At 37.6% G+C, this 12,648-nt stretch overlaps 1 protein-coding gene across 1 annotated transcript; it reads right to left on the bottom strand.

Moving 5' to 3' along the window:
* Positions 1–409: 409 nt before the first annotated feature.
* On the bottom strand, positions 410–8,102 carry dhh (desert hedgehog signaling molecule). Its single transcript, XM_073823233.1, has 3 exons — positions 7,228–8,102; positions 4,039–4,300; positions 410–2,232 (listed from the first exon to the last, which is right to left on the bottom strand). The coding sequence occupies exons 1-3, from the start codon at positions 7,537–7,539 to the stop codon at positions 1,439–1,441; spliced, it is 1,368 nt and encodes a 455-aa protein (XP_073679334.1). The 5' UTR covers positions 7,540–8,102; the 3' UTR covers positions 410–1,438.
* Positions 8,103–12,648: the final 4,546 nt, after the last annotated feature.

The following is a 12,648-nucleotide window of genomic DNA, read 5'->3' as shown; positions in this document are numbered from 1 at the left end:
AGGGAGCCTGACTAAGCTTATCTTTGAAAATCTGATTGGTGCACCGAAGGTAATTGTTGGGTGGGCCTACATTACAGTCTTTGCCATTGGCCTGATCCAGCTAGAACATCTCCTCTCCAGTGGGAGTGTGTGTCCATCTGCCCCCTCCATGACCAAGATAATCCTCTTCTATACCTTCACAGCTGTGGAAAAAATAAATAGAGGAAAAGCATGCACTTCCAAAAACCAACAGTCTCAAAAGCATTATTGTTTTTACTACTTTACAATGCTAAATCTTTTACATTGTCAGGCAATAATCAGAATTATGCACATAAATTCCATTTAACATTTTGTTAACATTGCATCAATGCTGACACATATTTCAAACAGGATAAATAATAGAAAACAAATGTAAAACATTACAAATAATAATTTATTACCTTGTTAATTTATTATTAATTCCAGGAAGCTGTGTTTCAGAACAGAATGGTTGTAAAGCATATACACATCAGATTAGACAGTGGTGTATTCTTTGGTGTCCACAAGGGGGTGTGATGCACTTAGTAAAAGCCAGCCTGTTTATCCCTGTTTAGCACACACTCTCAGAACAAAAAGGTACAAAAGCTGTCACTGTGGCATTATCTTTTCAAAAGGTGCATTTTTGTACCTTTTAGATACTAATATGGACCTTTTAGGTACAAATGTAGATCTTCTAACGAGATACCACCCTAGTGACAGCTTTTGTACTTTTTTTTTCTTAGAGTGCATGGCTGTTTAATTTCAGACATTGGAAATTGACCACAGTTAGTCATTAGACTGCATGTGGTAAAACAATATTTGGCTTATAACTAATTTCTTTTTAACTACCAGCTATAAGGTGTAATGGAATATGTTCATTTGTCAAAAGAAATTGTTTTTTTAAACTGGAAACTGACTGATATTTTGTACTTGGTACAAGTCTAGTGAGAATGAATCTCTATGTGTTTCGTTGTAAATAAATTCTAAGCAGATCAGGTTTATTTTGCAACATACTTTAGTTAAAAATAAGATTACAACAACTGTATCAGTGTCTGGTATAACAAATAATCAGAACTACATGAACATACAGTTTAACATGAAATATATATATTATGAATCCAAAAGTATAAAAATAAATATTTATTACTCTTTGAAATATTTTCTTGTAAAACAAACATAAAAATACATGTTTCCATTTTGAACCCCATAATTGTCCATATGGTGATTATTCAATATTTGAAAAGTATGATTTTTTAAGTTACACTTAATATTTTACACACAGTATATGCATAACTGCAACACATTTACAAATTCTAAATGTAAGAAGTAATTGTAACTGGACATTATATGTGGTGAGTAATTATACAGTATTGCGTTTCCTTTTTGGTCAGTAGTTTTTAAAAAGCTATAATTTATTTTGCCGTTTGCAGGGTCTTGACCATCAGTAAAACTTGTGAGGGTCAAGAAATATCCGTCCTAATGTGTGCAAAAGCCTTGCATACCAGTAAACCTCCTTTTGCTGCAAAAAACTGTGTTCTTTTTCCATTTCCATTATGACATCTGGGAATTTCTTGCATATGCTGGAAGAACTATTGTGCATCACATTTGTAAGGAAGGTCTGATCTGTGGAACAGATATTAGGGATCATGGCACTACGTTTAACCGCCACTCTTTGTGAGTTCTCTTCCACTGCTGTCTGGAAAAAGAAAAAAAGAATGCGGAAAGGCCAAAATGCCCAGTGTGCGAGTCTGTGATCCTCAACAGAAGCGTAGTTGGATACCAGCACACCATCCACAAACAAGTTCCCATGTTCTGTCAAAGGGGCATAAACCCCCATCCTCTCTTCCAGTGAAACTGAGACCACTTTAGATGGCTGAAGTACTTTGTAGTCCCCAGTAGTAAGTATATAGTCCCCAGTCCTGACTTTTTTGGCAAACATAGCTTCATACTCATGGTGGTGCAGTCTGAGATTGTGAGCCGCAAAGATGAGGTGATTGGGAGTAAGTGCCATTTGTTTTCCATTTTCAGTGGTAAAAATAAAGAAAGTGGTTCTGCTCTCTTTATCCAGATGTAAAAAGAGAAGTACCCGACTGAGAACAATTTCACCTGACTCAGACAAGGAAAGCACCTGTTCGCCAGGCCGCAAACATGACATAGGTTTTTGCACGCCATCAGCCATTGTCAGAAGTCCTGATCCTGAAAAGCAGCCACCTTTTTCTACAGCTACAGAGTGATCTGGAAAAAATGTAGAGATGGAATGATTTATCAACTTTAACTTGAAATCAAGCTCTTGGAGGGTTTAGCATGGTAATATACATGCCAATGTTAATGTGTTTGGTCTTGGCGGAGTAGATCTGCCACGCTGCTGCTGCTGCTGACATGCTGCTGTGAGCATGTAAGAAATATTGCTGCTGCACATATAATATATATGAAATAACTTCCATATACAGTTGAAGTCAAAAGTTGCAAAATGTTAATTATTTTACCAAAATAAGAGCGATCATACAAAATGCATGTTATTTTTTATTTAGTACTGACTTGAATAAGATATTTTACATAAAAGATGTTTACATATAGTCTACATGAGAAAATAATAGCTGAATTTATTAAAATGACCCCGTTCAGATGTTTACATATGCTTGATTTTTAATACTGTGTTGTTACCTGAATTATCCACAGTTGTTTTTTTTGTTTGTTTTTTTGTTTAGTGAAAGTTGTTCATGAGTCCCTTGTTTGTCCTCAACAGTTAAACTGCCCGCTGTTCTTTAGAAAAACCCTTCAGGTCCCACAAATTCTTTGGTTTTTCAGGATTTCTGTGTATTTTGAACCCTTTACAACCATGAATGTATGATTTTGAGATCCATATGTTCACACTGTTCAGAATGCAACTATTATAGAAAGTTCAAACACTCACTGATGCTTCAAAAGGAAACACAATGCATTAAGAGCTGGGGGTGAAAACTTTTTGAATTTGAAGATCAGGGTAAATTTAAATTATTTTGTCTTCTGGGAAACATGTAAGTATCTTCTGTAGATTCTAAAGGGCAGTACTAAATGAAAAAAATATATGCCTTCATTCTGTTCAAAAGTTTTCATCCCCTGGCTCTTAATGCTCTGTTTCCTTCTGAAGCATCAGTGAGCGCTTGAACCTGTAATAGTTGCATGTCATAGTAATGTCCTGTAATAGTCCCTCAGTTGTCCTCAGTGGAAAAAGATGATCTTTTAAGCATACAGTCATTGTTGGATAAGGTTCAAATATGCAAAAATGCTGAAAAACCAAAGAATTTGTGGGACCTGATCAAATGTAAATGTTCAGGACAAACAAGGGACTCATGAACAACTATCACTAAACAAAAAAAAAAAAAGCACAGCTGTGGATCAATCAGGTAACAACACAGTTTTAAGAATTAAGTGTATGTAAACTTTTGAACAGGGTCATTTTTATAAATTCAACTATTATTTTCTCTTGTGGACTATATGTAAACGTCTTTTATGTGAAATATCTTATTTTGGTCAGTATTACATTAAAAATAACATGCAATTTGTAAGATCCCTTTTATTTTGGTCAAATAATTAACATTTTGCAGATTCTGCAAGTCATATGTAAACTTTTGACCTCAACTGTATAACATACATGAAACCACCCCGTAGCAGATCTATACAGGTGGAGCTGGGGAAGGTGAAGAATTCTGAAGGGTTCTGAAGTGCCTGCGCCATCTAGAGTTTCATGAACTTTAGATTTAAAGAGATAGTTCACCTAAAAATAAAAATTATGTCATCATTTACTCACCCTCATTACTTTTTGTCCATACAATGAAAGTCAGTGGTGCCCAATGCTGTTTTGGACCCCACTGACTTTAATTGGATGGATAATTTTTTAAATGTCTTCTATTTTGTCCCTCATACAATTTTGGAACTTAATGATGGTGGGTAAATGATGAACGACAGAAGTTTCATTTTAGGGTGAACTATCACTTTAAAAGCTATATGAAAAGATCTAAATGAGGAATAACAATGAAAACCAAAGATTTACAAGCTTACCGGCTTTGACAGAGCAGTGCACATGGTACTTAGATTCATAGTGCACCCAGTCAAATCCAGCCTCAACTGCCAACTGTGCAAGTAGTCCATATTTTTTTGTGTCCCTGTCTGAGGTGGTGATGTCAACCGCACGGCCCTCATAATGCAGAGAACCAGAAGGGTGATGGCCATCCTCATCCCAGGCTTCTGTCACTCGCAGTCGGACACCAGGCCACTGGTTCATTACTGCAATCGCCAATTTATTGAGGCAGTCCTTACAGCGCTGCGAAGCATAAAGAACAAATGAAATCATCAAACAGATGACACTACATGACAAGGACTATAACATAAACCATAAACAACTTTGGACCCCATTGACTTTTCACAGTTTCACAGAATAAAGAAGGTAGTGCAGGTTAAGAACTTCTTAAGGAAGTATATTTTCACTTCAACTGTCCCAGATTTACCAATGATTCAAACCAGAGGTGTGCTAAAGCTGAAAGGACAGCAAATACCATGACTTTTTTTGAATTCTTTGTCAGAATTTGGCGCCGGTAGACATCAGCAAATTTTCTCCAGCGTTTTCAGCTCCGCAAAAGGCCATTTCCACCCCCCAACATCTAACAATAAGAACAAAGCTACTTTAACTCATTTCCAGCATTCTTTGGACACTTCAGCATGGCCACAGAGTAAAGCCAAGGTCAATTCCTTTTTTTTCTTCACACGATTGGAACATTTTCACACAGTCTTCTGAATGACCCCAGTGTCAACCTTGAGACTTTGTAACACAGAATTTAGACTTCCTCCTTGCATTCTCAAAATCTCACATCTCTCTACACCTCACGTAATGGGGAATCTGTGAAAAAAGTAGTGTTATTTGTCAGTGAAAATAATATTATGTGACCTAGGGTCGTGATTGAGAGGGTATGGGAAAAGGCGAGAGAGCAAGACAGGGTCGAAAAGGCAATTAGAGCGAGAAGAAAGCAAAGACCAGTCTGAGCGAGAGGGCAGATGGATGGAATGTTTAGACGTGTACTTGGGAATGTGACAGCAAGAGTGAGAAATCAAGAGGGGAAGAAAACAAACCAGGGAGATTTTTCTCGCAGTGCTGTTGGACAGAGGCGATTCATTGTGAAAACTACAATAGAGGCTTTTCCGATGGTGCCATTACTTCAACAGGCGAGAATTCTGCACAGGCGACCCCGCAGAGGCTTGAAAAGATGCACAAAGGATAGCTTTCAGAGTTGGGCAACCAGAGGGCACATGCATACGTACACATACACCAACTTGAAGCACTTTCATAAGGGTCCTCGCAGTTAACTCGATGCCAATCTATCATCAGTCATATCAAACTTATCAGTAATATCTCAAAACGACCTATGATACCATAACGGATTAGGCCATGCCAAAGAACACAATGTCTATTAACATACTCAGCTGAAAATGTTCAAAATCATATTCTAAATGTCTCATATTTTGGCTTCTGTGTATCTAAGGTTAAAAAAATTATATTCGGTGTACTCTGTGTTCTTCACAATGTTATCTGCCTTACCTACGTTCATGTTTATACAAAGTAACATGCACACACTCCTGAGCTAAGGAAGTAGAGGTGTAGTGATCATTTTATAGCTCACTAACGAAGAACTTGGTTAAAGATTAAATGGTGCTGTGGCAGTCCAGACAGTCTTATTGTCACGTTTTTTACATTGCCTAGGGAACATGGCAACATGGGTAAACATTCTATCAACATCACGAGATCGTGACAGTCAAAATATCTCCTCTTGGACTAGTTAAGGGCCTGGCCAGACAGATTCACATTGTATCACCACTTTATAGTTGTTTGCATCAATTAAACAAACCAAAAAAAAAAAAAGACAATGAAACAGTTGAATTACAGGAATAACAAAACCCCTTTATTTTCAAGTACTGTTTAACTGTGCATGAAGTATGTCATGGATGACTGAGAGAGTTGAAAGGGCCACCCAATGCATCTGGGTCATTCCACGAAATGTGCCTTTTCCATTTTAATTTTAAATTAGATTTTAAACACTACACGAGACAAAGAATGTCGTTGGGTGTTAATAAACTGCTTTGTGCTAGTTATATAAATTCTAAAATTCCTGGCCTTTATAAGGATAAGGACAAGCCTTTAAACAGGGTTGACAGTAATAAGGTTGACAGTTTTACCAGCCGTTACTAGCTTTGTGCTCAAGATTATGACACTACAAAGTGTTTATGAGAAAGATAATTTAGCTGATAGCTGTACAAGTAACTGTATAACGTACATAACCATGGTCATGACCCTACTGATAGAGTTAATAAAATAATAATAAAAAAGATTAGGCATTTACTTGTCAATAAAAATTCTGAAAATTAAAAAAGAATGATGTCCTAATGACATATGCATCATTTTAATAAAGGATTATTGTATAAATGGTAACAAAGTTGACATATAACCTTTTAAAAATCTAATATGTATTCATACATTTCTATATAATAATATTGTTAATATAAAATTAATGATATAAACATACTCTGCTGTTCAAAAGTTAGGGATCTGTATGATTTTTTAAAGAAGTTTCTTATGCTCATCAAGGCTGCATTTATTTGCTCAAAAATGCAGAAAAAATGTAATATTGTGAAATATTATTTTAATGTAAAATAACTGTTTTCTATGTGAATATGTTTTAAAATTAAATTTATTCCTGTGATGCAGAGCTGATTTTTTAGCATCATTACTCCAGTCTTCAGTGTCACATGATCCTTCAGAAATCATTCTAATATGCTGATTTATTATCAATGTTGAAAACAGTTGTGCTGCTTAATATTTTGTTGGAACCTGTGATTATTTTTCAGGGTTCTTTAATCTTTTTGTAACAATATAAACTACCATTTAAAAGTTTGTGGTCAGTAAATTGTTATTCTTTTTTTTTTTTTTTAAGAAATTAATACTTTTATTCACCAAGGATGTGGTAAATTAATAGAAAGTGATAGCAAAGACTTATATTGTTGGAAAAGATTTCTATTTTAAACAAATGCTGTTCTTTTAATCTTTTTATTCATCAAAGAATCCAGAAAAAAGAATTACAGGTTCCAAAAAATATTAAGCAGCACATTGTTTACACGCATTCAAGACACAAAAAGCACTGTGGAGTGACCCATGTGCAAAATTGGACGCAGCTGATTCTGTTAGACACTGGTTTCCTTTACCTTGGTCATGAACCGGTCAGCTTTGGTATGCTCCTCGTCTTTGAAGTCAATGTCAGTGTTATAGTTGCACACGAGTTCATTGAAGCGTTCCGAACTGCGCGTTATCCTGCCCTCCGCTCTTCCGCTCGCTCCCAGGTTGTTCTCAGAAACACCGGGCACGTACTGTTTGTAAGACATTGGAGTCAGCTTTCGTTGCCTATGGCGAGTGCCGTACCCTGGACCCGGTCCGCATCCCTCCACCACCAGCCATGAATAAAGACACGCAGTCAGCAGGCCGAGCCTCGCCAGCCTTAACCGAGGAGCCAACGTCATTGACGCGCGTTAAGTGTGTCAGGGAATCAGCGAGCCGCGAACCCTGCTACGCGAGCGTCTCTCCCAGCACCTCGTGGCATTTCGTTAACACAACTGACTTTTTCCATGTCCATATCACGGTGCTGAATTAAAATGAGCACTCGTGGGGATTAGGCTCGTGAATCATTGACCAAAGTGCAATGGTTTCCAGATGAAGCTGATTATTTAGAGCTTGACATCAATGTATCCGATATCCAGCCATGGTGAGTGATTAAACCTGACAAGTTTCGCATACAATATCATAGCATATAATATCTAGCTCTTAAATGGCTTACACGGGTCAATCCATTTATATAGCCAAGTTTCAGCATCGCATCCTCGTTCTCGTTTGTAGATATTGGCATAGCAACAGGTGCTTCATCCCATCATCCTACTCCACCTTGGACAGCTCCGCGCGAAACAGCGTTTTCTGCAGGAAGGTTCACAGCACGCGTCTCTGTTTGTCCGGCCTGGTAGTCGCGCTCGAACATAATTTCATTCCTTTACTGTCTGAGTGCCCTGACTCTGCTTCAACATGTGTTTGCTCCCGCTTTTAACCGTTGCGCTCGGACCATTAAGTATTTGCGACCGGACAAAGATCGCCCTCCCTTCCTGCGCGCGCTCCGGGACAGTAGCGCACACGCCTCCTCGCGTTTCCAGTCAGGCAGTTGTGAAGTCATTATAATGTACTGCAACAAGTGGGGGTACTTTCAATAAGTTGTTCTTTCCTGTGCTGTGTATTTAACAGCATATTTTTTCGAGTGGAAACGTAACATTTCAACCTTTCTCAATGTCGGTTTATTATTATAAGTGTTACAGTCTTGGCTACAAAAACTCTATTGAGAATTTCCACCGTAAATGCCCATTTAAAAAGATATTGTTTATGGAACGCACGATTATCTTTTGTGACAACATGCCCCAATTGCGTTTGCTATCGCACAGATTTGGTGTAGAAACAATTTTCACCCAGAAATTCCTAATAAATTTCATTAGTAATGTTAATGACATTTTAAAGTAAAACGCCTGTAAAACGCACTGCAATTATTTTTGAAAAATATTTTTTTAAGGAAAAACAAACGTGGACCTCACATTTAGGCCTAGCCTATGAAAAATACTGTTGTTGTGAGAACAAAGACTTGTATGGCTTAATATAACGTAAATAATGTCTCTTACCGAAATATTTTGTACAAAACCCTTTAAAGATTTACATTTAAAAAACAACAACAATGATTTATACATATTATGTACATATTGTGTTATTTAAATGACGTTACCTGTTGATATTTTTACCGCAACACAACTTGGAATAGAATGTTATCACAATGCATCATCAGTCAGCCATATTGGCAGCACTGAACGTAAACAATGCCACTGAACCGAACTAAACACGTATATTTTGCTAATTATTGCTGCTGAAAATGGTCAATTATTGTCATTTTTTGGGCTGTACTAATCGGTCGAAACAGGAAAAACATTTGGAGTGCTATAGACTGCCAAAAGTTATGACAAATCAAGGAGAAGAGTGCAAAAAACGGCGTTTGTGGTTGGCCAAACTGAACCAGGATTTCCAAGAATTTGACAACATTCATGTTTGTTCTTGTCATTTCCAGTCAGGTAGGTGAAAAAATCGGCTAATATCTTAATTAATACTGCTCACACGTATCTTTACTACTTGTTAACTTTAGTTCATCTAAATATTGCGCCATTTTCCTGCTTACTAAGTCCTTCTCTATATGATTTAGCAGCTTCCACACGTTTTTTCCGTGGTTTAGACAGCATAAACTAGCAGAACATCATAAACCGTGCAATCCATGCTGTTGTTTACATCTGAGTATCACCAAAATGGCCGACATAAATCAGGATGTAAGTGCAAACCCTCTTTACACAAATCAGAAAATAAAACATTGATCCATGCCACATTGTGCTGCTTATGGTTGTAATTTTCAGTCGAAGGGCAACAGAAGGGATGTAAGTTTTACTGCTTTTAGCGTTAAAGAGAAAAGAATGTGAAGATGCCTGTGGACAAATAAAACTTCAAGACCTGAGTCTTTGTTCTCTCCACTTTAGCCCTGATGCCTTTGAGGCTTTTAGTAGACCACAGCTACTGAAAGAGCTTACAAATGGCAGAGACAAGAAACGCTAGATGCCATCCTGGCAGGATGTAAACATGACAACGCTTGTTATGACGCCGCAGCCACTGAAGGAGTTTCTAAGCATGGATTTCACTCAATATTCGGGGGAGTTTAGACTCCTTGTGTGGATAAACCGATGGTACAGCATTTGGTTTAAGCCTACTGTTATATTCATCGCCACCTGTAAGCTCTTTCAGTAGCTGTGGTCATCATGTCAGTATTTTATTTTCCGAGTTGTGTTGTGGTAAAAATAGGAGTTAGCGGCAGTAGCTCACAGAGTGCAACCATTTGATGTCATCCAAACAATGGCACCCCCACAGTCCAAAATACATATAAAATGGAGTTGTTTTTATATAACATAAATCTTTCAGGGGTTTTCTACTACATATTTCAGTCAGAGACATCATTTATGTTATATATTAAACCATACAAGTCTTAATGCCAAGGTTCAATTATAGTTAGCCCTTGCATCAATTATTCTAATTATTTGAAAGAATTTAAAGTATTCTAATATTCTAAGAGAGTTTTCAACAGCAATGCTAGAAGAAGAAAAAAAAAACAGCCTCCACTATTAGGAAACGGCTTATTCACTCAATCAGCTTGTAGTGTATTTAGATGCAGGTGAAGGTCATTGACATGAATCTAGGCTTCACTGACAGCTTCCTGCTGAGAGATAACGGCGTCATTTCTGTGACTCATTAATTTCTCTCTCTTTGTTTTTCTCCCGAAGCAGAAGACACTGGCTGACACATGTGCCTTGTGCCGAGAAGACCTCTGGGCTGTTAACACCCATGTTTTATCAGCCTCGTAATTATAAACCACCTCAGAACAATGGCTCAATTTTAGAAGACAATACAAATATCTCAAGTCAATATGGCAGCGCGAGCAAGAGGAAGAAAAATAAAGAGCAGCAAAATATCAAAATGAGTTCCGCTGACCTACGTTCTGCATCCAGACCTTTGGCATCTCAGACTATTAATTCACACACACAGATAAAGCATGCAAAGTTTAAGGCTCTTAGGAAATCTATCAACCTTTTAAACAATATTTCCAGTAGTTTTCCTTTCTTTGTTTAATTTTCTTTTTTTTTCAAAAAACTTTAAAGGGGTCATCGGATGCAAAACTCACTTTTACATGTTGTTTGAACATTAATGTTCGTTGGCAGTTTGTGTACACAGCCACCCTACAATGATAAAAATCCACCCAGTGGTATTTTTTTAATCTTTAAAAGTAATATTCCCTTTTTAAAATCAGGTCATTCTCATCTTCTTGTTGGTGTGACGGCAGACAAAAAGAGGACGCTCCTACGATAGTATATTGACATGAGCGCCTTACCTTAGACCCGCCCTCACCAAGCTGAAACAGTCCGACTCCGATCACCATTGTGTGACTCAGGTGCAGGGGAAGACAAGAATGTCTCCGACTGAGCAATTGAGGGGTTCTGTCATTGGATGTAATAATGAACATAGCAGTAGTCATTTACTCCCTACATCTGAGCCGCTGAAGATGCAGAGGATAATGTTACGTTCGTTTTTAAAGGAAAACGCCGATCTACATATGCATCTAGTTCGTGCTAATCGTTCCTGATGCAGCTTCACCCACAGAAGAAGTGAGTATAAGGTTTTTCATGCATCTTTGAAAACAGCCTTTTTTAATAATGTGCTTGTTGGCCAGTTTTGCCGCTAAACTCGGCTAAACGCTGCTAAACACGGCTTAATGCGGCTAAATGCGGCTAAAGTAAACATTACGGCTCATAATCCCACATCAGAGAGCAGAGCTCATTTGCATTTAAAGGGACCATGCAATAAAATGAGTTGATTTTTTGCAGAGCTGATTTTGACAAGGTAAAAGGGTGTTTTATTACACTACTGTTGAGAATTTTTAACCAAAGTGTATTATAGTCTTTTCATTAAGACCCTAAAGAATTATATGAACTTGTGGAAAATGGACATCCAATGACCCCTTTAATAAAACTTTATTTTTCAGGTTTAAAGGTCCACTGAAGTGCTCTGAAACACGCATTATTCTATATGGTGACGTAATTTAAATTGAAACAGAAAACCCTTTTTTTAAATAGCCAATAGCGTTTCATTTATATCACAGCTTGTCTTGGTCCAGAGCAATTAAATTACAATTTAACATTGTAGTCTCAGACTAATAGACAAAAACGTCAATAAAGTAAGATATTATTTTGTTCAAGTAGTTTATTTATGCAACATGTTCAAATAAGTCAAAATTCTATCCCGATCATGCAGTAAGTCATATTTTATGTATTTCCGAAACTCTGACGGACGGAACTGTAGTTCAATCGCACGTCCCAGACACCACAAATAACAGCAAATGTGGGGAAAACCTTAATCACAAGTACAAACGCTTTCAAGAGCACAATTAGTTTTACTGACATTCCGTCGAAGGGAAATTGAGAAAATAGCTGCCATTAAACATTAAAGGGAGGAGATGACAATAAAAATAAACACGACTGTTTCAAAATGGAAACTGTGTAATTGTTATTAGTATTTCTGCATCCCTCCACCCGCTAGTCTCTTAAGCGACCTCACTCCCCCACTTCAGGATGGGAGTATATAGAACAGTGAATGGCTGAGTTTCCTGAGCAGCCACAGCACAGAAAATGAGATCTTTCCTGCCAGAGTTAGTCTGGCCCTCGTTTTCCCGCTACAGACGAATCGTGACTACACCTGGCCTTATAATAGTAAAGTGCCATTGAGCTCATGCGCCTTTTCTTGGCATCAGCAAAATTAGATGCTGCGTCATTCCCAAAGCCCTCGATTCCAAAATAGTCAGCTGATCTTCGGGGGCGATGGTGTTCAATCAATCATGTCAGACGTTACAGAGCACGTTTATGTAACACAGACCTGTAAATAAGGCAGAGCCGTTTAGATTTAGTAGGAAAATGCTGACTAGACACTATTCTGCATACATTTCCTGAGGCAAAAGCTGT

Source organism: Garra rufa, chromosome 18, assembly GCF_049309525.1.
Source record: "Garra rufa chromosome 18, GarRuf1.0, whole genome shotgun sequence".
NCBI classification, from domain to species: domain Eukaryota; kingdom Metazoa; phylum Chordata; class Actinopteri; order Cypriniformes; family Cyprinidae; genus Garra; species Garra rufa.
Note: the sequence above shows the minus strand (reverse complement) of the source record. Positions and strands in the feature narration are given on the sequence as shown.

Coding starts and splice junctions, on each gene's coding strand:
- dhh (XM_073823233.1), bottom strand. CDS start 7,539: ATGACGTTGGCTCCTCGGTTAAGGCTGGCGAGGCTCGGCCTGCTGACT. Junction 4,301..7,227: donor CTGACCGGTTCATGACCAAG/GTAAAGGAAACC, acceptor TATGCTTCGCAG/CGCTGTAAGGACTGCCTCAA. Junction 2,233..4,038: donor GCACTGCTCTGTCAAAGCCG/GTAAGCTTGTAA, acceptor CATTTTTTCCAG/ATCACTCTGTAGCTGTAGAA.